Raw genomic sequence first — 27,735 nt, forward strand, 5'->3', positions numbered from 1 at the left:
AGTAAACTAGATCCAATTTCAAAACAATATGGAAAGATAAATCCTCAAATAAATTCTGACGTCGGAGAGATTTTTTATCGAGGTAACTAACTCACTTTTTAAGTATAATTTCCTTCGAATAAACAAATAACAAAATAAAAACCCCGAGTTTGAAAGTCAAGACTCTTTCTGAAGAAATTCCAGAGCCACTATTAATTAAACTAAATTTAAATTTCAAACAGTGCTTACCTTAAAACAGCAAACTAGATTCAATTTCAAAACAATATGAAAAGATAAATCCTCCAATAAAATCTGACGTCCGGAAGATCTTTTATCGAGGTAACTAACTCACTTCTGCAGTATAGTTCCCCATTCAAATAAATAAATAAATATATAATAACTAAAACTATAAAAACAAAATAAAAAAATACTATAAGCCCTTGAATGTATTCTAATTTCTTATCGGAGAAACTAACTCACTTTTTTCATAGTAAACTAGATTCAATTTCAAAACAATATGAAAAGATAAATCCTCGAATAAAATCTGACGTCGGAGGAGATCTTTTATCGAGGTAACTAACTCACTTTTTAAGTATAATTTCCTTCAAATAAACAAATAACAAAATAAAAATATAAACCCTGAGTCTTTTTGAAGAAATTCCAGAGCCACTTTTAATTAAACTAAAATTAAATTTCACACAGTGCTTACCTTGAAACAAGTATTCAAAGTATCCAAAAGGTCTAGGAACAATATTATCTTTGGCAGAAAAAACAGGATTAACAGACATCATGAATTACAATCGAGAATTAGAATAAACTATCAATATAAAGCACACTTTAAAAAACGATTTCGACAAAACAGTTCAATAATCCTCTGAAACGATTACAATGATGCCACTGTCACACCCATTACAGTATGCTGTAATAATCATCACGGACAACAATAATAAACCGGTGTTGTATCACTGAGAAAACCGCGTGCGATCGACAAAAGTAACTGAATGCTCAGGTGACGGTCGGGTGTTCGGCCGGAAAAACATTTGGCGATAAAGCGCTCTTTTTTATTGTTTCGAAGGAATTAAAAGAACAGGTAAATCCAGAACAAGCAGAATTGTACGGTTCGATGCCACTGACTTTTATAATTAAAAGTAAATAATAAAATTATTTGAAGAGATGATTTTATGTCATCTATTATTTTTCATTAATTTATTTATTTAGAATAAAATAGTTATTGATGAAATAAAAAAAAGTTTAATAGCTTAGCTTTTGAGTAAATTATTCCTTGAACATAATTTTGAAAAAAAAACTAACGCTCTATTTTTTCAATACAATAATTGATTTTCCATTAAAAGGAGCTAATGGACAATTAATTATAAGATATTATAAAACCAATACATATTTTTATGTATATAATACTACGTACATATTATAACATATAACGACTATTATTACGAATTACATAATATAATCTCTGTTTTGGGAATAAATTCGAAGAAAAAAAAATTTATGATAGCAACTTAGTGTCAAACGCCTGCATTAGAGCAGGTTATTATTATTATTATTTATTCGTTTCTATTACTTTATCTATTTATTTTCTTAAAAAGTGCCATATAAAATTACTAACAGATTTTTTTAATTTATGACAACAAAAAAATAAGATCAATTTTTTTTTCAAGTTACATAAGTTGAATCTTAACTTTATGGGGATAAATGTAACAATTCTGACATTATCTTCACATTCCTCGACTATCACTTTAGTTTAAATAACTCATCATAAAAATAAAAAAATAATAATAATAATATAATTCATTTGAAAAATTCCTACACGGTCGACTTTTTGTATCTTTGGTTAATTAATTAATTATTCATAAAACAAAACAATAACTATAAATAACTCATCATAAAAAAATAAAAAAAATAATTCATTTGAAAAATTCCTACACGGTCAAGACCTTTTGTATCTTTTGTTAATTAATTGATTATTCTTAAAACAAAACAATAACTACAAAAATTCTTTTCTTTAAAATTGCAAATAAAAATAACTAAAACAATGCGATTTTTAGCTCCGATGTGACTTGATTGGACTCGGAAATTGAAATTAAGTTTTCTAACTGACAATTGAGCCTCTCAGAAGCCAATGCGGTTAAGTCCATTTTTTGATATTTTCTGATTTTTGGAAATTTTGATGAAATAAATAATAATCTTCTTAGTTATTAAAGGATTTACTCGTTGGTTACTTTTTTCTAGGTTAGACAACCCTTTTTTAATAGCTTCTGAATATATTGTGTAATAATTTCAGAAGCCATTGCGAATAAGTCCACCTTTTATCAATATTTTTTTGCATAAATTTCTTATCTTTTTCAGCTGCCAAAAGGTATAAGTCCTAAAATTTTTAAGATGCTGTCATTATTTCAATAAATACTTACGTTTTTATTTACACATCCTGTACATATCTTCTTTTTTTGCAGTTTACACCTCGAAAAAAGACTTTATACACTTTTCTAATTAAATTAATAAACAAAGAATTTTAAAAACTAATGTATCAAAAAACATTAATTTTCTCAATTTTTGTGTTTTGGACTTAACCGCATTGGCTTCTGAGCGACTCAATTCAACTTTAGAAAAACTTTATTTCTCTCAACAATAAAAATTCGTACAAGTCACCGTTTGTGTGTTTAACTTTAAGTTACCTTTGTTTTGCTGCGTAAAAACTGTAAGTCTTTGAAACCTGTAATTACAAAAGTGAGTAGAAAAATGAACGAGTAAGATGAATTAAAGAAATATATTCAACAAGTTTAAAAATTATTAACTCATAAATTTGTATATAAAAAATTAAAAAATAGCATGCGGGCTGCTCGCTCGGTAGCCCACCAAATGCAACTAAGGAACTGAAATTTGATGGGTGAAATTTACATTTTTATTTGTAAACATAACAAGAGTTTTTTTTTTCCTAAATTCTAATTTGTTCGAAAGTAATTGCAATTATAAGAGCTTTTTCAGCGATGTTTTCTCATTTTCTTTTTGCTGTAATAATTCGGCGAAGCCGAGCCTCCTAGTGCATAATTTTTTCTCGTGATGCCATAAATTGAAAAAAATAATTGCCTTTCTAATGCGAAGTATTCGATGAATGGCATCAGCCGCTTATTGGAACCAAAAACATTCATTCTATTAATAAAATACTCAGGTATTTTTTTTTTACACTAAATAACCTACCTAGGTTCAACTTATACATTACAAATTGAAAAAACGTGCTTATTTCTATAATCCCCTCATTTATGTCACACAAATCGGCATAATTTCTGTGAAATGCTCTTAAAATGTAGATAAGCGATAAAATTAAATGTTCTCGATCTTTGAAAGAGTTAAAATAACATCTGGTCCTCGCCGAGCTGGTCTATGAAACGAATGTTCTCTCGGGTTAAATTATATCAATGACAACGCGAATCAAGTGTTCAATTCGTGACGTAGCTTTTTTTTTTTCAAGTCAGAAATTAAATCTAAATATTTTCTTTTTAATTTTTTGTGTTCTCAATCATGATATCTTTCATGGCGTCAGCGAGCGGGCATATGATCATTTCTTTTTGTTTTCTGTTTTCATATTTTCTAATCTAGATGAATTAAGAGGCTGGGATAGCTTGGTTGGTAGAGCGTTGGGTCCATGTCAAAGAGGTCGTGAGTTTAACCCACATCGGCCGAAGACTCCCCGTGTAATAAATGGTGACTGGTGCACGTAAAATTATTTGGATCACTAAGTCCTCCCTGTTCCCATAACATATACATAACCTACTGGGGTTCTGGATTGGATATTGATAGTTCTCTGATTCAGGTCAAAATTACGATGTGGGGATGAAAGAACTAATGGATGAATGAATGGGTCCGCCCTATAAACTGTGACATGTCTGTGGCGGAAGACGTTTTCTTGGCCATAGATGGCGCCACTGAAAAACAAGAAACGGATTTTCTGTCTTAAATTTGCTTGGTTTCACCAAGCAGGCTCGCTGGTACTTGGCAAGTAGCATTAGAAACAACAACAAATAAATTAACCTGTTAGGGATCCATTCGTGTTATCATAATTTTGATTTCATTTTGTAATTTTGCCTTCATGTCAGTATGATTTTCATAATCTTAAATATGAATATACGCATGAGCAGGTTCTTTATCCGACAAATCAGTGACATTCAAGAACGAATCATCCAATTTCATGGTCAAAGAAATTACTCTAAGTCCTCGGATTCAAGAATATAAACAGGCCTCAAACGTAGCAGACAGTTTTAACCACCGTTATCATACAGACCGTTACCAGACTAAAAGAAGCAACATCCCCTCAGTGATAGCTATTAGTTAAGTTACTGATTTAGTTCAGCCTCGGTCAAGGTAATAAAGTATAAATAATCTTATTAGATAAATAGTAACATTTTATGAAGCCGCTAACAAACAAATTTGGGAGACATGAGCGCGGCGTTGGCGTGATATGCATAATCAACGTTGGCTGTCATAGGATTTAACCTTCAGTTACGACAACAGGTTTATTTGAAATAGCCACCAAAACACGGAAATTTAATTACAAAACTCAATGTAATCCATAAATTCTTCATGAACCTGATTAGGAAAGGTTATGTATAGTAAAATTTTTATGAAGCTGCAGACAAACAAATCTGGGAAACCTGTGCGCTGCGGCGTATGTGTAATAAGCGACTGTGATCATACGCGTGAGGTCTTAAAAAGCAACAGCAGATGGATTTCTCAGATGAACCACTCTTCCTGTGAACGCACATCAGTTATCTTAGGTAGGTTATCAGCTTCAAAAGAAATAACTCTAAGAAAGAAAAAAAATACAAAATAAATAAACGCGATCAGTGAAGTGAGATTGGAGTCGTGGGTGGTTGCTTTCTCCTTGGCGAGATTTCAGTCACCCCTATCGGTTTGCTTTTATCGTTCGATTTTCTGTTCCCACAAAAGATAATTTAAACAGACATGAAATAAAATTAAAAAAATTTTAAACTCCTCTCACACCTTTTTTTTTAAATTATATAAACATAAATTAATTTACAGTTCAGCAAACAATAATAAATGGTTTTTGCTCGTTCCGCAGTGACAACATTTCGCATTTTTTTGATAACTTTTAGTAAAACTAAATAACAAAGGGTATTTTTTTAAAGTGTTTTTCAAAACACTTCAGCTTAAAAAAAAAAAAAAAAAGTTTTTTACTAGTTTTACATTTGAGGAAAAATATGTTTTAACTATGTATATCATCATACCGTAAAGAATTATCTGGGCTTTAAAAGGACCAAATAATTAAAATATTTTATAAGTTATTACTCTGTTTGTGAAATCGCTCAACTTATGCGATTTTTTTTCCACGTAGATGAAAATTATTAAATTCTATGAATAACTCTCAGATTTGCAAATTTTATGAGCCTTCGATAATACAATCTTGAAATTTTGCACCCAAGCTAGAAAACAAGGGAGTTCCAGCTGGATCAAGCTTTGTGAAATACTAACTTTCGTAGATTACTTTTTGATGGAACTAACCCGCATTTGCGTTACATTGAAAGAGAAACCACGAAAATATACCCACGGTTAGCCCGACGGCAGGGGATTCTAACAGGTCATTCACATACCACTCAAGATATTTTACGTCACTGTGGTTGGTGCGAGCCGGGAGCAGAGTTCATATCAACCAGCCACCACTGAAATTCGAACCTGGGTCTCCTCAAAGGAAGACGAACGCTCGATACCCTCTGAGCCGCAGGGACTCACTCTAAGAGCATATGCAGGGCCCGTGCTAAGCATTCGCGACTTTGCCAAATGCGATAAAATCGTAAATTCGGTGAAATAAATTGCGTTTTGGCGAAAGTATAGGCGAGCGATTTTTTTTTTACCGAAAAGATAAATATAAAAAGAAAATTATAGATTCCCCTCTATCCTAAAATATATGTCAGTATGAATTTTTCTGAAGAAGTTTTGTATTTTTTTTTCGATTACAGTAATTTCTGTTAGATACATCGCATAACTAATTATATTAAGTTCAGATAATATAAGAAAAACATGAGAGGTTATGCAAGCATAAAAAAAAAACCGCAAAATACAGACACGTCCGTTGCCGGGCCACACGATATCGCGTGACGAAACTCCTTACTTCAGTATGTATCAATAAAGCTGATTAAGAGAAAACTAAATACGTATCATCAACCAACTATTTTTGCTGAAATAGTATGTTTTTTCATGTTTCGTATGCTATCTCATAACAGTAATATATTGTTTATTAAAATAAACCTATCGTAAAATTTAAAAACTAAAATGGTTGCTAAAATAAGAAAATTTAATTTTGATTTCATCCTGATAACTTACCATTTTTCAATGATAGATAAAGTATAACCATCTGCTCTCAGTTGGCAATGAACGTGTTAAACCCCTCCCGAATTTCGGTAAAGAAAATCTTTGTGAGTAATATAAAAACCCATAAATCAGAATTATATAATTCAAATAACTTATCGTTTACCCTCTATCGCAAACATATTTATTTTTTAGGAATACAATCACGGCAGTAAAAAAAAAAAAAAAAAAAAATAAGCTAGACAGTGAAAAATCTTTTGCGCAAGCCCTATATATTTTATTTTAAAACCGTGGATGAACAGCCTACCTAATTTTGAGTTTACGACTACCAATGTTCTACTCACTAGCCTTGTCATTTTGAACCTAAACCAGAAGACACGGGAACTCCTGCATCAAGTATTAGGAGAAATTTGATTTCGTGGAATACTACTTGTTTAAGAAACTAACCAGCATTTGCGTTACATGGAGAGGAAAATCACTAAAACCTCCTACTGTTAGACTGGCGGCAAAGAGACTCTAACCTATGAACCGTCTACCACTGGGGATATTTAACGTCAGCACTGTGGTCAGTGCGAGCCGGGTGTAGAATTCGTATCGACCAGTCATCGCTGGGATTCGAACCCGGGACACCTCATTCGGGGGCGAGCAGTCTATCTCCTGAGTCACCACGGCTCCAAGCCCCGTATATAAAGAATTTTCTAATTAATTAAAATTTATTATTTAACATTTGCACTCGCCTAGCAGCCTATTAACCCTTTAATGGGCCATTTATTTCTAGTAAAGGTAAATTAAAGTATTTTTGGAATTGAACTGTTGAATTGAAGTGACTTTTATTTTTCTTTATTTATAAAATAAATTTTATAAATGTTACAAACTTCAAAAGGAATTATGTATTTTATAACTTTTTTTCGTTTTTTTAAACTAACAAACAGTTACCAATTTTATTCAAACGCACTTCAAGAAAGCTGAAGTTATTAACAAACGGAAACCTAAATTAAAAGTGGTAAAAAAGGATGGGAAGTATACTTCCCACTGCCTTCGAAAGGGTTAAAGTAGTTTTTCAATCACTCGTCAACCCAGCGGCAATCTAGACAATAATAAAATAGCCAATTTTTTCTAATTTTTAATTGCTATAATTAATTCCTTATCATTTGCACTTAACCTGTAACCTACTAAAGTATCACAGTCAAACTGCAAATTAGCAAAATATAAAAAATTATTAAAATGATTGATTCATAACATGACGCTACATCTCCAATTGTAATACAGATGTAATAAAACTAATATAACTCAAATAATAGTTTACGCATTAAAAAAAAAAAATTGCTTCCATTTTTTTTCCCGAAAAAAAAAAACTCATATGAAAAGCAACCTATTGTATGATACTCAAACCAGCAATTACATGAACGCAAAATAGCATTCAATTAGAACATAAGTTATTTATAAAAAACGTAATAGACAAACATTTTATTCTTAGACATCCGAACAATATTCATTCACTAGGTCACTGACCAAACTTCAAAAACAGAGACTAGCATTTAATGCCGTTCTTTAACTAGCCGCATCACTGACAGCAAAAGCGACATGAATGCTACTGCCAAATTACATATATTAAAATCTAACCAACATACCACCGGGATCTTCAAGGTGTAATCATCCGGATATAGGCTTTCAAAATGAGTGCAGTTATATTGCAGGAGGAGAAAAAGCAATCTAAATGATTTTTTTCCCCTTCATATTCTTTCACAAATATCCTCCAATGAAAAATTATACTCTTGCTTTATAATAAAACAAGTTAAAGCTGTTATATGAATACACAAAAAACTCATTTCAGTAAAAAAACCTAGATGATGTTGACTGTTGCCAGCTATCACGCAAATCGAATTTGAAAAAAGAATTACGGCAATTCTGGAACTAGAATTAATTTTAACAATCATGCAATAATGACTGGAAAGACTGGAACACAAAATTGTTTAACCTTCTATAGACCGTATCTTTTCAAAAATCGTGTAGCTGGAGCTGGCTATCTCTCTTCCCTCCCCCTCTTCTATTTATTTATGCCTTCTCTGGAGAGCATGTTCTGTATTAGTTCACGGGAACATTAAAAATGCTTAATTTATTTATTTAAAAAATAAATAAATAAGACTCAAAAGTGTTGTAAAGACATTGGTTTCTGACTCATTCATTTGAATCTCTGTATTATAATCATTTTAAAGTAATATTTAATGTAAATTCCTCACATAATTTATTGCTATATAAAAAACGAAACAGTTACTATTAATCGTAAACACTATGCAAATGCATTCCTTTTTCAGGGTGCGTAGCTAACTTATTCAACAAAAAGTAAGCACCTTTTAAGCACTTTTCAAGCACTCAAAAAATATTTTTAAGCACTTTAAAAAAATATCATAATTAGCATAAAATATCACTTTTGGCATTGCTTATGACAATTGTCAAAAATCATGAAATTTTTAATCATGTAAAATGAATGTTGCTTTCATACGCTACGGACTGACAATACGCCGAAATAAATAGGGGTTGAATTAATTGTGAAGACGTTTGAATAGAACAATGTGAACTGTGTCTTTTGGCATAATTCGAAGCGAAAATCAACATAGTAAAGAAAAAATCTCATTTTGAAAAAGGGAAAATTAAGCATATTTTAAGAACATCCAATGAAAAAAGCGCCCTTGAAGGCTTTTAAAAAACGAAAATCGAAAATAAACACCTTTAAACACTTTTTAAAAACGGTACGCACGATGGTATATTACCAAAAATGAAAAAATTTTACAATAATGAATAATTGTAGAATTTAAAAAAAATAATAAATAAATTTTAATGAAAAACCAGTGGAGTTATGCCGTATACTTTTCGTACACCTCCACTTTGCCCTTGCTTACATCTTTCTTCTTTTTTTCCTTATTCTTACTTATATTATGAATCAAAGGAGAAACGAATGTTTTACAAAAAGAAGAAGCAAAAATTTAGCTCCATACCTTCAAACAATAAAAGTTTACGTCTTTCATGGGCATCGCTGATAGGGGGAAGGAGGTACATGTTCCCATACATAATTATAAATTTACATATAAAGAAAGTTTGCAGTAATCATCTTTCATTTAAATTCATCACAGTATTAAAAACGAGACAGGGACAAAAACTTTTGATTTTCTAGGTAGGAGAAATTGAGCAGATTTAAGAAATTTTTTTTTTTTTCTTGTGTGTGAAATTTAGAGAATGTGTACATTAATTCCATCCCCCTTTTTATTCCATTACAACTGTAATGGTATATTACTAAAAATCAAAAAATTTTACAATCATGAATAATTGTAGAGTTCTTTTAAAAAAAATAATAATAACATTTTAATGAAAAACCAGTGGAGTTACGTCGTAGTCTTTATGTACACCTACACTTTCCCCTTGCTTACTTCATTCTTTATTCATCTTTTATTTAAATTCATCACAGTATTAAAAATGCGACAAGGACAAAAACTTTTAATCTTTTAGCAGAAATTGAGCAGATAAGAATTTTTTTTCTTGTGCGTAAAATTTAGAGAATGTGTATGTTAATTTCATCCCCCTCAAAAATATGTTAATAAAAATCAATTAACATCAAAAAATTTATTTAAATAGTTTTCTGAATAAGGAAATAAATGTATTTATTATTTCATGGGTAAAAAATGTGGTCTTCTAATGATGTTAATACTAATTATTAAAAGTTAGAAAAGCGCTGTTTATCAAGAATCTTCATAAAAGAAACATCAAAATCCTTTCCCATCAATTTTAATTCAATAAAATATAAACATATGTTAAATTTGAAACACGATGTGAGTGAACTTGCGATAGAGTTTTAGAAGTTTTTAAATGTATTTATTATACAACTTTTCGTGCTTTAATTTAGTGAACAAAATGATTGCATTAAAAAATGCATAAGTTATGGTGCTGCCATCTACTTTGTAGGATTATACCAAATAGTTTTAAAAATACAGATAAGACTTCATATGTCCTATTTTATTTAATTTTTGTTTATTATTATTTTTTTCTTGTTTATTTTTTTTTTTTTAAATTTATTTTTTAATTCCTTTTTGTATTTTTTAAAAGCTAAATTTTTAAATTTAGTGTACTCCTTATTCTAAGACAACAAAAACAAATAAATTTCATAAATTTTTACGTCGGAAATAATTAATGTTTAAAGAAACAGAAACTATGTGCCGCCTAAAAATTTATCAAATTTCAAAATTTATAACTAGCTTTAATTAATAAGAATTATTATTTTTCTTAACCGTAAAATGTCCATGGCAAAAATTTGCAAATCAGAAAACCTCAAGAAAGAAACTTCAGTGCTGCCATCTATTCAATTGATATAACAAACAAAGAAATCAATCATGTTTTAAAATTGAATAAAATATTTATGGAAAAAAACAAACGAGATAGAACAACGCAAAAATTAAAAAGCATCTTTTCATTTAGCATAAATAGAAAAAAATGTTAAAGAACATATTTTTTAAAACAAAATGAATTCCAACAAAAAAGAAGAAAAAATAGAAGAGAATCAAATTTTTTCATACCTAACAAGTTAAATTTCATCATATATTGGATAAAATATTTTGTTTTTATAAAATCCTTTTCAAAACGAGCAAGCATTACAGAATTTTAAAAAAATATTTAAAAAATAAAGTATTGAAACCAATAGAAATGAAAAATCATTGAAAAGATTGTGTATTTTATTTTATTCTTTCTACAATTTTGCAATGGTATTTAAACATTTTTAAGAGAATTCAATATTTCAATTCAATAATTTTGCAATGGTGTTTAAATATTTTGTAAGCCAATTCAATAATTCTGCAATGGTTTTTAAATATTTTTTTAAGAGAATTCAAAAATTTTGCAATGGTGTTTAAATATTTTTTAACAGAATTCAATAACTTCAATATTTCAATTCAATAATTTGGCAATGGTGTTTAAATATTTTTAGGAGAATTCAATAACTTTGAAACTGAGCCAATATTTTAAGAAACACATACCTTGTTCGTCAATGCTTGTTTGATCGGTTTCTTTCACTGGCAATTTTGATCCAGAATTTTCTTGCTAAAATGAAAAATAATTAATTAATCATAGTATCAACATAAACAAACATATGAACAAATTTATCATTTCTAGTCAAAATAATAATAAAATGCATTAAAGTTTTAAAAAAAATTATTAATGAAAAAAAATTTGATTATTAATTGAAAGTGAGAATCTCGAATCGAACGAATAGTCTCGTGAACAAATGTCAACAATATACTTATCGTAATTTTGCATTCTTCAGTACTTGCTCAATAAACAAAAAGCTTTGAGCAAAATTCTTTAATAGGTAGGAAAAGAATAGAATGAAACACAATTAATAGAGCGAAACACAATTTACTAATTTCTCTTTCCCCATGGAGATAAAATTTTATTAGTTTATATATTATCTTCTTACTTGGAAAAACAATAAAAAAAGACTAATAGTGTTTCATTATACCCTGCATACAGAACAAATGAAACACTCCAAACAATACAAGAAAAAAAAAATCGGTTTTCACCAAACATAAACGATTTTATAAACATTTTACAACGCAATAAGCTAAATACAAATAAGCAACTTAATTAATAAAATACAAAAAGTAAATATCTTACGAGATTATGGGACCTGCAATTAGCAAATAAAACTGGGGATATTTAAATTCATTTTCCAAAAGTATCTTGCTCTGAAATTCATTTTTAATTTGTTTGCATGAATGTGGCGCCGCTTAAAGGCTGCGCCCTTGGGACAAATGATGCCCGCCCACTGCATATAGAGTAATGTAGAATCCAATTATGTTATAGATCAGATGTCCCAAAAAGACTTAAGAGGTTCCGAGAGCTCAATATTTTTTAAACATTTTGGAAACATGTAATTATATTTAGATCCAATCAATAATTCATTATTTGTTTAATATTTCGGCTGTATTTATGAAATTATTTAAAGTAAAATGACAATAAAAAAGAAGTATAATATTTTTTTTAAAAATACATTCAGAATTTTTCTACTAACAATGCATTGGACAAATTATGAAAAACGCATGCATCTATAGAAAATTTGGATTAGTATTTTCCCTCGCTCTTTTCATATCAAAATTAAATAACTAAATTCGTTAATAAAGAAATATGTTTCCCAAATAACCATTTTCAACGTTTACAATAGTTCTCTTAATTTTTAATCCGACAAAAACCATAGTTCGGCTTATTTTATTCATTTTCAGCTTATGTACATGAACCAAAAATAAACTCATTGCTAAGTCATACTGCAAATTCAAATGTCAGACATAAAACCTAATTTTAAGATAATTAATGATAAAACGATGAGAAAATTCCGTTCTTCTTATTAAATGTTTTCAAAATTGTCTTTATGTACGCATTATATACTGTCGGGGTTCCGCCGAAAGACGGTAAATCATTTAAGGTTCCATAGCCGAGAAGAAGTAGGAACCGCTGTTATGGATGGTGTAGCAAGCTCGATACCGCCTAAATTTCCGGGTTACTGCTTCCGTTGTATTTTAAAGTCATTTGGCATCATTGTGTTTTGAGATTCTTGCAAACGTGGTATTTGATTACTTATTACTTGTGTTTACAATGCTAACAATACTTGTGTTTAAGTGTTAACACTAACGTAAGATGATGCACAGCTTGAAACAAGAACAAACAGTAATAAACAAATGCAAAGAGGCCAAATCAGTGCTGCCAAAAAGCGAGTTATTCAAAATCTAGCAACCAAGTCACCTTTTTAAACAATCTATTATATATAATTCTCTTACGTGGCTCCCAAATTTTGGCTGTATTTCTTTTCCGCCGGTGGCAACGTTTGCTTTGTTTTGAAAACACCAAAGCATTCTGCCTTTTAATGATGTGTTTCTGATCTAATATATATAATTCTCTTACGTGGCTCCCAAATTTTGGCTGAAGTACTTTGTACAACTAAATAAGATTCTTTTCACAACAGTTAAATATTTACTTTATTTTCTTCATTCATAGAGAAAACAGTCGGCAAAGAATTCTGTTAGGTTAAAAAACATTTCGCTAAAAAAATAACGAATTCTAAAAGAAATAAAAATAAACAACTTAAAAAATAAAAATGCTGTTGCCAGCCATAGAATTTTTTGAAAGTTAACTTAGCAACATAAATCAAAATGACATAGAAGCGCAACTAGATCAAAATTATGATACCTGAGCGCTTGACGTAACAAATCCTTCAATTCTAAAAGTGTTGTATCGCCAAATGCCCAAATTAACAATTGTGTTCTTAAAGAAATTCTATAAAAAGTTTTAAATAAACAACCTACTTCTACAACTGCTTCTTGAAGAACTTGGCTCATTGATTAAAAATATTGTTTTAATTTTACAGTACTAACTTTACTTCTACTTTCATTATTGCTATGACCCTCTTTCATTACATTTTACAACTTCATGCTAAATTTGAGGACTTTAAGTTGTTTTGTGGTTGAATACTGACATTTAGAAATGTGTACATAAAAAAAATAATATTTAGAGGTTAAGAGTTGCCTCAGAAAAATTTGAATTGTTGACATTGAACTTAACAATGGAAACAATCGTTTTTGTGAAAAATTGAATTGTATTGTTGACATCAAAACTAAAAATATTGTGTTTCAACTTAACAATACTACCTTAATTTATACTTTAGAATTGCCTCGGAGAAATTTGAATTGTTAGCAATGACTTAAACAAAAAGTTTTATTTTAACTGACAAATACTATATTATAATTTTAACTTTTTCTATGACTATACTCATTTTCTTACTCTTTTCTTTGTTTTTTATACATTTTATATTTTTGTGATAAAATAAAAAACTTATAGTTGTTCTGCTTCTGAACACTGATGAAAACACAAAATGATGGGCTTCATCAATAACCAAAAATATATACATTTATTTTACAAATTCCACATTATTAAGGTGGCGCCCTTCAGAGAATTAAAAATACAAAATTATCTTCATCAAAGCCGATGCTTTACCTCCGGCGTTCAGTGGCAGACTACTATTTCGTATTGTTTTACAACATATGGCTTTAGCCCTCTGGTGGGAAAGACTTTAAAACAAAACTTACAATAGTTACTTTTCTTAACAACTGAAATTTAGAATAGTGTGATTACGAAAAATATGTGAACTGTTTGCAATTTCAAATTAATATTGAAATGTACAGGTTTAAAATTTTCTACAGTGAAAAGTTTTCGGAACTTCAGTATTCAAAAAAGTATACAAAAACTAGACGTTAAGAACGTATCCAATGAGCGAGCAAAGCGAGCATTGGATTGCGAAGCAATCCGAAATGAACTGTGAAAGCAGTTCCGGGGGTTGGTGAGCGCCAGCGAGCAGGGGGCGAAGCCTCCTAGTATATCTATAAATAACTAAAACAAATTTTCCCTTTAAACCCACCAGAATTACTTAATAACATTAATATCTTATGAAATACGGCAGATTTGAGCTCAGAAATTATCTAATTTACCTCTTTTGATGAAACAAAATTATCTGTTTGAAAATACCGCCTCGCAGAATAGCATGTAGGAAGCAGCTGCAAACTTTTTAACAGGAACTAGAGCAGGTATCGAGCTCGAGATTGTTATTGTTTACATTTATATTGAAAACACCATCCATAGATAGATGAACAGAAAGAAACTAGCTGCCAGGTGGACCTTCAGAATTCACCGCTTAGCTTTGGATCATCGCTTTACGGATCCCCATGTCATTAAGCACTGGAAACCCATATTGGAGAAAGTAAAAAACTATTATTTTGTTTCGTATTTTTCTTCAAGCATAACTCTGCGACTCAAACAAAAATATACTTAACTAAAAATCTTCCACATTGATTTTTAAAAAAAATTAATAATCCTAACCCATTATTTCTTAATTAATTTATTTATTTATTTCTTAATTAATTATCGATCCTAAAGCATTATTTTTTTCCATGTATAAAGTATTCAAAATCAGTTAATTCGAATCACCAGTTCAGAATTAACTCTCAACCGGTTATGTTGGAACTGATTCACTCATAAAAACCGAAAGATTCTTCCTGAGAAATGTGATTCTTAGATTCTAATGGCAATGTGAATAAGTTCATTCAAATAAAAGTTTTTTATATTCCATAAATTAGAATAATATATCGAAAACAGACTCGATTTGTAAGTCAAATCACTCATTTAACCTCACTAAAGGGAACTTTACCGCTTTTATTAAAACACCGTGCTCTTAAATTGTTATTTTAATGCGTTTTTTAAAGTACAGAAATCAGATATTTACACAAAAAAATTCAGTTTAACATCATTATTAAATTTTAAAAACCAATATGTAAGGATCCTACAGTTTCGCATTTTTCATACGATCATTTCTAACTAATTTATTTATTTTATGATTTTAATTTCGACACACACTGACGTGAATCCAATCTGTGGATTGGAATCAGTTGATTCGAATAACCTGTTAAATACCATAACCAACTTGATTGAAACTGATTTAGTCAAATAAATCCGTAGATAACTATTAAAAAGACTAGCACCAGTTGATTGAAATAAAATTTCACCGATTCCTTTAATTCGAACAAAATCTAAACTGCAAGTTAATCGAATACAGACTCGATTTTTGTACCGAATCATCAATTCATTCGCTCACTGCATAATTTGAGTGACTTTGAAGGTTTGTTTTGCTCAACTATGGCATTGAAAAGATAAAAACAAGACTATTGGAAGAAATGATAATCTATATACATATTTCTTTTATGTGGCACCATAAATTCTGTCTATTGGCAACTATAGTTATTATTCATTTTATTAGCATGTCTTAATTAAGTATAATGTTGAATTGTTAGTTATAAAGTATTTAGAATAATTTTGTATTTTTATGGTACATAATAAAAACTCAATTACGAAGTAATTTCAATTTATTTTTTATACTTTCTATAATAGCAGCTGAAATTTTATACATGAATGGTAGTATGGTACCACATACTGTAATACCAATTAGTGGACGGAGCTAGCCTTTTTCGAGCGATACTCAAACAATAGCTAAGAGGTGCGTAAGGAAGTAGTTCAGCAAGTAGTGGAGCATTAGGATAAGTTTTCAATTTTTCCCAGGACTAAGAGGGAAATAATCTTAAAATATTTGCCGCCTACTATGGCGAAATGCCCCGAACTCATACTTATGGCGGTTTGTATGATTTAAGGGCTGTCGGACAGATTTTTAATTATTACAAAAATGCAATACATGAATAACGTTGTAAAACCGAGGACATCACTTGAAAACAGTTAAAATTGAAATCAAAGAACTGCCACAAGGGCAACCACAAGGCGGAGGAAAAATTTGGTCAACATTGTTTATAACTAATTTTAAGGTGTTAAAGAATTAAAATATTTAAATACAGCTGTGCAGTGCATTATGCTTGGTTACCATTAAAGTTTATATGTTGTACAAGATAGTTTTGAAAAGTGATCAAGCTGGTCAGCGAAAGCAGCTAGTTTCAAATAAAATCCGTTGATTTTCTTTTTGCAGATAGGAATCAGTAATTTTAATAAAGAACAGAAATTTAAGAGTGATTTGAATAAGCAAATCCAATTGAAGTTTAAACAACTCCGTTAATTTGTATAACATGTGGCGAATTTCAATCAACCCTTTCGTGAGAAGAATCATTCTCACTAAAATGGCCCTTACATCCAAATGGCTTTCAACCTTTGCTTTCTCCCTCTCTGAAATTGAAGCGATAAAAAAACACATATGTTTGATAAAAACAAAAATCCATAAAAAGTCATTTTAATACGTGTTACTCTCTCTGTTGTATAATAATGACTTTTTCCCCCAAATCCTTAAAGCGAAATCGATGAAACCGTGTACGATCTCCGAAATTTTTCTTTTCAACTCTCGAGACAGGATCATTAATATTACAGAAACCTTAAAAATAGTTCCAGCTACCTTGACCTCGTTTTGGAGAAGACGAAAAGCATATTAACAGAGGTATTTATTGAATAGCGAAAACTAGCGAATTACTTTCTCCCCCTCTAGCCATACACGTACGACCTCGATATCCAAAGGCTCCGAAGAATGATACAGCCAAAAAGATGGAAGCTCAGTTCGTATCAGTAGGTCATTGTAGGAAGTCACTTTTTATACGGATTTCTAGAAGTTTCTAACGGATATCCAAACAAATACCAAAATATTTAACAAGTCAATATTGACCTCAAACAAGTTTCTGATAAATGAAGAAAAAAAAGAGAGGATAATTTATTTTAGTTAGGACATTGTTTCACGTATGGGAAAAAAGGTATTTTTTAATTTACGGAATGAATTCCAGTTTTAATAAATTACAATATTGTGTGTATATTTATATAATAAAAGCATTAAACTGTTTAGCCATTCTCTTCTATATTTAATCAGAGAAAGTCTCTGACAATTATACAATAGCGAAGAATACATTTGTCTTGGACGCTGTTTTTAAGGTACAGATTTTCTACAACAGCAGAATTTGCTGATGCAACTACTTATAATTTTCTGATGTACCAAAGACTTTATCAATTATTGTTTTGTTTTTTTTTTAATTGCTAACAACACAAAGTATTTCTATTGCAAATATTTGAAAAATTTGTCGCATATCAGATAATATTTTCAGAATAATTAAATGATTTGAAGGTCACAGTGTTCTCCCATTCTGGAACCCAAGTTCGTATTCATAAATTATGTTCACAAAAATAAATAAATAAAAAAGACGCACAAAATAAGTTATATTTCAAACTATTAAATTCTCGTTAAATTTGCGATTGCAAATTTCTAATAACATATCGCTTTTTTTTCGTCCCAAAAAAAAGACTCACTTAAAAATATATTTTTTATTGAAAAAAATATAATGCGTTATATGTAGAAACTTGCATATACCTTCCTTTACAACAATAAGAACGTTATAAGAAATTTGTAAAAATAGTATGGTTCGTGTTAGAGATTTTTAAATTCATAAAAGCAAATGAGGCCCACCAATTATACAGAACAGTAATAAGAATATTTTTCTACCCAATTCATTTTTATCATTATTATAACGAAAATAAAAATTGTACAGAATAAATTTTAAAAAAATAAACTTTATTTTGCAAAGTACAAAAAAATTATCTTTAAAACTAAATGCTAAATTCATGATAATAAATGAAAATAATAATAATAAAAATAAATAATAATAAATGAGGTCCTCGTTAAAGTAACTTTCATCATGTCGATGTGAAGAGTAAAAAATATGAAGAACAAAAATTATACTCTAATTGAACATTTGATTTATCTTTCTAATAATAAACCAAAGTAAGGAATGTTCAAAAGAGTAAAAAATTAAAATCTATACATACACAATACAATTTATTTTAAAAGGTATAAAAAATAACTATTACATTAGTTTTAACCTAATAATAATTTCATTTCTTTCATAAAATATGGAAAAAAAATTGACAGGTTACGAGGGCCCATACCAGACGCGCCTCCCAAGGACATGTGAATGATGAAAAATTTCGAAACAGGGTAATTCATTTCATAAATTAACAGCTATAACTATCATTTTAAAATTTAAAAGTGTTAAAAAGTATAATAAAAAATTTTAAAAAATGCATTCATCCACCATTTACAAGTATCATATTTACTGATTTTAAAAGTACATAGCTCAGTCAAAAAAACAAAAAAAAAGTCTTATTAATTTTTGTTAAAATAACTCGTGGTATCTCTAACTTACTCCACTTTTTAATGGTTTAAAAAATGGTTAGAAATTTAAAATTATTGTTAAAAATGTAACAACTAGCTTTAAATTTTTTTAAAAAAAATTTAATTCCTAAAACTTAATAAAAATTGAAGTAAAAATTAATGATACCAAGAGTTATTTTAGCAAAAATTATTAAAACTGCTTGATTTAAAAATTAAAAAAAACTGAGATTTATGCATTTTAAATCTACAAATGTGAGTCGTAAATTTTAGAATAACCCTTAAGTAACATTCACTAAATCCCATGTCAAATTCTCAGAGTGGGAAAGAGTATGAAAACTACATAAAAAAGGAACATATGATTTAAATATTATACTAATAAACCCCAGTAGTAATAAGAGATTATCCAACGCCACATAACTGTCAGATAAAAACGGTGTTTTTCAATAATTTCCGCACCCTACAAGGAAAAGGAAACGTTTCAACCTGCCACAAGAGTGAAGAAATCAAAAGGAGAAAGAAAAAAAGTGTTTGAGTAAAGTAAAAAAAAATTTAATGACCTAGATATGGCCCCACATAATAACAAAATTCTTCGCGAAATCATCCAGGAAGGTTAGTTCAAACGGAAGTGGGGAGAAAAGGCCCTTCAAAGTGAAAACTGGGGCCCTTTTCCCAAGATAAACTTTTTTTTTTTCATCGGGCCAATTTTTGAATTTGAAAGGATAGCCAAGTTCGCAGAAATTGCGGTAGTGGTAAGCAAAAACTTCCATGAAAAGTGTCTTGAACAGCTGTCTACTTTCTTCTATTTGGAAAGTTTGCCAACGATCGATTGAAGACTTTAAGCAAGGCGACAGATTTCATATTTTTTCTTCGTTTAAAATTCTTAACGTCACGAAACAGTTTAAATTTTTAATTATATTATAATTTTACTTCAATAGAAAATACTGAAATACTTACTATTCTCGAAGAATACTTAATGGAAAACAAAAGAAACACAATAATCTTGTATCGTAATAACAATTTAGAAAACATCAAAAGAGAGAGAGAGTTAATTTCATATTTTCTCCAAATAAATCCTATAAGTCGGAAAACAAGCCTTTATTATCAATTATTATAACAACTGTGATTTTTTTTCCACTACGATGCTTCGTAAAAATAATATAATATTATAAGCATCGTTGAACAGCCGACCCAACTCCGGGTTTACGACTACCTATGTTCAACTCCGTAACCTTGTAATTTTGAACCCAATCCAGAAGACAAGGGAACTCCTGGATCAAGTATCGAGAGAAATTTGTCTTCGTGGAGGACTTTTTGATGGAACTAACCCGTATTCGCGGTCCAAAGGAAAACCACTACCCCCCCCCCCCCNCCCCCCCCCCCCACTGTTAGCCTGACTATAAGGGGACTCTAAACCATGATTTGTCTACCACTGAGAATATTTAACGTTAGCACTGTGGTCGGTGCGAGCCGGGTGCAGAATTCGTATCGACCAACCATTGCTGGGATTCAAACTCGGTTCACCTCATTGGGAAGCGAACACGCGATCCCCTGAGGCACCACGTTTCAAAAAATATATATAATTAGGAAATTTTGCATCAATAAATCATTTGCACATTTTTTTTAAATCAATTGCAAATTTTTAAAAGATTCGGGTTTTTTTGAAGACCCTAAAAGTATTTCTTTTCTGCATCACTTCATTCATGGCAGGAGTTATTATTTTCTTACTCTTGCTATTCTTGTTTACATTAGGGCTTATCCTTATTTACGTTGGGGCCGTAGTTGGCTACCAACCGACAAAACACTCAAACATTACATTTTTGTAATTTATTAACTTAATCATTAAAACCTTAAAACTACATCGTCCGTTCAAATCAAGTTTCATGCATAAAGGTTTATTTTTTCTAAAAAATATCTTGTCTTAAAAATTATTTAAAAACGCATATGTTGAATTTAATAATTCTTGAAGTAATTATCAAATATGAAATTTTTTTTTAATGAGCATTTTTTTCAACACCACTACCTAGTTTAAAGTTTTTAAGTCACGTGGATTCTGAACAGAAAAACAAAATGTAACTTAGTTATGAAGCAAAAAGTGTGAGAAAAATTTTAAAAAAAGGAATTAAAATCTTAATAACTTCTAAACAAATTGGAATCTTGAAAAAAAAAAAAAACTTTTGTTAAGTTAGCAAATAAAAATAGCCCTTTCAGCACTCCAAATTACAACTCTAAGGCAACATTTCTGCAAATTGCAGAGTGGTAGTATTTTTTGCTATAAGTTTAACTGTTAATAATTCTGGAACTAATGATAAAATGTTTAAAAAAATAATTTTAAAAAAAAAATTATCATACTCTCTATTATTTTTCGATTCACCCTGGTAATTAAAAACCTTTAGTCTTACAGTTTTTGAGTAGTCTCATAGTTCATAGTTTTCAGTTAAAATGTAACAAAATTTGAACATTAAAAACAGTGGTGGCGGCTTTTACGTTTTTCTGATCGTTTTTCTGAAATCAGTCAAACAGAATTCATTGAGGTACAGGATACTACTAAGGAGATATGCATTTAATAAGAAACTTAAGACATTTAATAAGAAACTTAGGAATCCATTTTCAATGAGCACTGATTTTTGAAACTGCTCTTTTGGTTGGTGTTCTACCAAAACAAATTTGAATTTTTTTTCAAAAATTGAAAAGTTAAGAAGAAAAATTAAAGGAATGCACTCCTGGTGCAAGCTCTCAAAACTTATTTAATATTAAAAAAAAATATATTAGAGAACAAAATACCCATTGTTAAGAATTACCTCTACAAAGTACACATTATTAAGATTTTTTTCTTTCAGTCTCTTTTTCATTAAATTAATACTATTGATTGAACCAAATTGATAAAGATGTGTTGTGAATTAGGCAGGTAATGAACACCTAAATAAAATCATATTGACACACAGAAGGGAAAATAGATACAGTTCCAATTTGTAAAATTCAAGAAAAACCCACGTTTTAAAATAATTTTTCCTAACAGTTAAATTTAACAGTTTAATAAATTTCAAAACAATGAGAATGAGAATCATAAGTTTTTCTTTAAATGAATGTCAATCGATGATTCTCTCTTTTGTATAAATTAAAGTCAAAATTAATAAATCAGATTAAGAATGCTACACTTCATTTATAGAGATAGAAACTATTAAAAACTCTCTATTTCTGAGCAGTACATCCATAGGCACAAATTGCCAAACAATTTTTCAAATAAGTAGACAAAAAAATTGGCCAAGTAGAAGTCAAATAAAACTAAAGAAACAATAATACATAGCTAAGTCACAATGGCTCAGAGGATTGAGAGTACATGCCCCATTGAGGTGACCTAGGTTTGAATCTCAATTCTTGTTTATTTGTGTACCATATTTATTTGTATACCTTGGTCCATATTAACCACACCACAGCACTAGCATTAAGTACCAAAATGCAATTTGACAAAATTTACAATCTTTAAATATGTTATAAATATTTAAACTAATAATTTAGATTTAATAAAAAAATTTATACGATAAACAAAAGGACATTATTTTGGCAATATGTTGCACAGTCCTGAAAAATATGAGCAACTCTTAAAATTTGCCACTTTGAACCCAAAAAGTTTGAACTCATACCTTTTATAAGAACTTAATGATTTGAAGAAAATTTCAAATAAAAAGTTACAAGTAATTTCTTCTACTGCATTTGTCTATACTAGCATCTTTTAACTTGCAAGTCAACAAAATTGTGCCTTGCCCAAGAGATAAACAAATGAATGAAGTATACAACTTGTAGATTAAACAAAGCTTCTTAATTAATTTTTGACTAAGGAGTAAAATAATCAACAGGAATATTCCATACTAACAAAAACACAAAGTGAACAATTCTGTGATTGAATAAATTTACAGAAAATAATAACAATTAATATGGTTTCCATAGAAACTTGGATGAAACAAAAGCTTTAAAAAAATTGAATACCTAGAAGATAAACATATAAAATACCTTTTTTCTTAAATTATACTCATAAGAAAATGTTTAAATTTTTATGTACTTTCATTTCCTATGGTTATGTGACCAATAATTTTTATAAAAATTACATTTTGTCGTTTGCCTATAGTTATGTTACGTATTAAAATAAATATAATTAAAAAAATAACAATGAGCAATAAACTATTAAGAACATTAGATCACATTGGTATTTATAGAAGGACACGTAACGTGATCCTACATTCACAGCTGTGTAGAAAGTTACCTTTTAACAATGTATAATTAGTTAAAATTAGAGTTATATTCTAATTGTTGGATTCAAACAGGATATAGGAAAAATTTTATAATGCACAATTTTTAAATTAATTATAAGTTAACTTCACAGCATTAAATAACAAAGAAATTTAAAAAAAACTCAATATTAAGTCATTTAATTAATGATCACGGGGTACTAAGTCTAAACTAAAGTCGCACAAACCACAAGTTAAGAGAAACAATGTCTGAAGTGGTTAATTTATGTTGATTAATAAATGTTGACACCTTACATTCTCAAGAATAAATTTTGTATTTTTCTTTTAATAACTAATTCAAAAATAACAAATATTAAGTATTATTTTATACTATACATAATAATTATAATATACTAATTAACATAATTATTATATAATAATCAATATAATTATTATATAATAATCAATATAATCATTATATAATAATTATTAATTATATGTATTATTAATAAAATTTATAATTATTAATAACATTTATAATTAAATATTATTAATAATTATAAAATGTATTAATAAATATTAATAAAAGATAAGATTAAGATTCTCACCAATATCTGGCAGCCTCTACTATTTTCATCATCAGGGGGAGGTTTAACAACTATCCAATTATACATTCTCATTTCAATAGGAACTTTCATGCGTTCGAAATCCTTCCACTGAGACGTTATGGACTCGTAACAAGTCTGACAAGTCACAACAGAATCACCACTTAAAAGAGTAAGAGCACCGTTTGGCCTTTTATGTTCTAAAAGGAACGGAAAATTCTTCACAGATATACTATGAATTCTCTGGCGATATGTCGTTATTCCACAGATGTAACATACATAGTTATGAGTATTATAACGCCGTGTCCATGGATTTTTGTCCTCTGGGAATGGAGAAGCTTCATAAGCATACCATTGAGACACAAGAGAATGGTAGCAAAACATACAGGAGAGAGCAGTTCCATCATTTGCAAGCTTCTCAGTTCCTTCAGGGGGTGTATGTTTGGACAGAAATGGAAAAAATGGCACACATTCCTCCCCTTTGACATTCCCTGTTGGTTGCGATTTAATGGGAAAAGTTAGACCAGTAGAATTCAACTCTCCACAAACAAAACAATGAATTGGCACTAGAAGTAAAGGTCGTACAAATGGAATGTCCAGTGGACCACAAATACGAGCAGTGGATTCTTCCTGATTTGGCTTAGAAGCTACTTTGAGATCAGAAGAATGTGAGGCCTTATCAATCGGCGCATTCGTCAAAGTTATACTTGAGACTGGCAAGGTATTAACTGTAGTGAGCAATGGTTCGCTAGACGAATGCTTTGAAAGGTCAATTTTTAAATCTGGTGATGAAACCTGAATATGAAGGGCAGCGCTAGCTTCAGATAAACGAGAGTCAACAGGATAATGCCCCATATGTTCCCGATCAACTTTCGTTGTAGCAATTTCATATTGGCGTTGAGAATGGGGCACGTGCGCAGATTCGAAAATTTCCCACTGGTTCTTTAAAAACATAAAACAATGATAACAAGCAGGGATTCTACCATATTGATCAATAAAATTATTTGATTTAACGAGAGAACGCAGAGATGGAAAATGCATGCACTTTTCCCGCGGTACAGTTTCAAGAAAATACACTTCGTCGCTAAATGGCCTTTCGCATAAACTACATTTATCGGGTCCTCTTTTCAAAACATGGCCATGCTCCTCGACGTTTGATTGTGCTGACAAACTTGGAGCATATAAAGAATTCGCAGACAAGAATTCAGATTCCTGAGACTTTGATACAGGTATTTTGTACTGACGTTGATTTATCGGAATTGATGCATGTTCGAAAGTTTGCCATTGATATCTCAACGAACTATGGCACTTGCTGCAAACTTTGACCTGACCGTGAATGTCGACAGAAATGGCACTGGCTGGTTTAGGAAAATTTCTAATAAATGGAAAGTACATATCGTCAGTAGGAACTGTGCTGATCGATATAAATGAATCGCAGAAACTTTCACACAGATAACATGCAAATTTAGACTCTGCAACTGTTTCTTGGGATATACTTTCAAGATGTTGCCTTAGAACACTACCATTATCTGCAACGTTTTCATTTAAAATTTTATATTTACGACGCTCTTCAGGAGTATTAGACACCTCAAACACCTGATATTGACGATATAGAGATTTGTAACATACCGAACATACACTTGCTTTACCACTGGAGAGTTTGTTGGCACCAGGATGGGGGGGTATATGAAGTAGAAATGAAAAATATGGGTCTCCCCTTTCTTGGTAAGCACATATAATTCTCTGAACAGATAACTGAGCAACCATACCACACGTATAACAGACAAATGTTTTATCTCTAACAGGAGTATCATTAACGGGAATTGATATAATACTTTTATAATTGCGCTCTTGGTGTGGTATGCCTTGCTTTTGATAATAATCCCACTGACTAACTAAAGAGGTATGACACTGTTTACAGACATGGACACTGCCATCAATATCTATAGGTTTTGATTTCATTGGCTTAGGGTGATTGCGAAGGCTCGGAAAAAAGGGAAGATGGGGAACCGTGTTAACGTAGACGCTCGAGAGATTCTTTGTTTCTAAACCACACATATAGCACGCCTCGTAGCTCATACCTGGGGACGCTGAGCTGGATGATCGGGAAGAAGTCCTCGTGGAAAGGCTCAAATCGAGAATGTTACTAGCTGCAGGGGCACACTTATCCGGTGCTTGCATTTGGAAACCAAAATTGCTAGAAAAGTTACTGTCTGAATATTCAGCGGATTTTGATTTGATCACATTACAATTGGGTGTAAATTGATTCCTAGGTTGCTTTACTTTACGATGCTCGGTATCAACTCCTGAGCTTGAAGCTTCGAACAGTGACTCATAATCCTGCTGCAAATTGAGATCCATGCCAGCAAATGGTCCATTGTCCAGTCTTTTGAGCCAATATAATCTTTTAGTGTATGGTGTTTTAGTTTTCTCAAAGGAATTCCATTGCTGGTTCAGCAGGTTGTAGCATACATTGCATACTAGAACCCTACCATCCGAACGCATACTTTCAGCCCCTTCAGGAGGTTGGTGCTGCTCTAAAAACGGGAAAAACGGGGCATCTGCATGGGGCTTTGAGCAAATAATATATTCCGCTCTAGATCCAGCACATACGTAGCAAGTACTGATACAACGTGGCTCTTGTTTAACCAACATTTCTCTCAACGTAGTAGACGTCATTTTTTTTTATTCTTCCGAAATTGTAACAATAGCACTTACAAATTATTACACATATATTTAATTATCACAATTAATCACACACGTATCATTTCAGAAACGCGCTTGAACACATTCGTATCAATCACAGATAATTTTAGCAGACAAGTAACAAAGTCACGTCGCTGTCATATTTCTACATGAAAGTAAACTAAAAGATACTAATTCAAAGGAAAAAAATCCGCTCAGAACTCCGGCTTCCATTATTGTTGTACGAGGGTAGTTGCTGACTCTTTCTTTCGATCTGTAAGCATTTTGACAGGGACAATCATCCATTTAATGATGGGTAAACAGAAACACGAGATAAACAACAGAACACAACAAACAGAACGCCGCCATGTTCGAAAACTAGTTCTCATGACATAGGTTTCACTTCACTTCTTCTCATAAGTGTTTTTAGAAAACGAAAGTGATGAGCTCCAAAACTGTTTGTTATAACTGGAAAAAAGGAAAGAAAAGAGATGATTGAGACAAAACTATTATTTTAATTCTGAAAGAATATCAACAAAGGAAATTTTTCAAAACCATATTTCAATATTATTTTCTCAAGGTATTATCCTACTGTAAAATATCAAACAACGCAATGTACTGTTTGATGCCAACCGTAATTTAAAACTAGAGATCAGGTTTCTCGCATGTATATTTATTATGTTTAATGAGAATTTTTTTAATAAAAAAATTTTTTTTGCTGCCTCTCCGCCATTTTTTTACAACAATAAACGTACATAGGCACAAGACAATCAATGTGTCTCTCATTTGCGAACCTATTCAACCACTGAGTTAAGGGGCATTATCAATTATAATTTTAACGCATTTTAATTTAATTAATTTCAGAATCGTGTGTAAACAAAATATTCATAGTAAGAACACAAAATACAAACACTAACTGAAAGAGAGTGGCAGAATTTCTACTTATAGTTACAGTAACACAACAATAAAAAAATTTTTAAAAAATTGTCCCTCTTACCAGAAACGCGTGCGCCTGAATTAAGGTTATTCAGAAACTCGAATTTGAATTTTTAATTAAAAATAAGATGTTTTACATTACACGGAATACTAGAGGAAATAATAAATTATTTCCTTATTCCCAACAAGATATATAATATTTAGAACAACGCATTTAATTAATTTAACAACAGGTTTATTA

General features: G+C 30.3%; 1 protein-coding gene across 2 annotated transcripts in view; it reads right to left on the minus strand.

Annotated features, from left to right (window-relative positions):
* The window catches only part of LOC107442879 (uncharacterized), a 98,531-nt gene extending 71,563 nt beyond the window's left edge, over positions 1-26,968 (minus strand). For both annotated transcript variants that reach the window (XM_016056551.4, XM_016056550.4), the window contains exons 1-2: positions 23,877-26,968; positions 11,337-11,400 (exon numbers count right to left, since the gene is read on the minus strand). In XM_016056551.4, the coding sequence (XP_015912037.1) occupies positions 11,337-11,400; positions 23,877-26,552 (2,740 nt within the window). In that variant the 5' untranslated portion in view covers positions 26,553-26,968. The remainder of the gene's footprint in view (positions 1-11,336; positions 11,401-23,876) is intronic.
* Positions 26,969-27,735: the final 767 nt, after the last annotated feature.

This window comes from Parasteatoda tepidariorum, chromosome 6, assembly GCF_043381705.1.
Source record: "Parasteatoda tepidariorum isolate YZ-2023 chromosome 6, CAS_Ptep_4.0, whole genome shotgun sequence".
In the NCBI taxonomy this organism is placed as follows: Eukaryota; Metazoa; Arthropoda; class Arachnida; order Araneae; family Theridiidae; genus Parasteatoda; species Parasteatoda tepidariorum.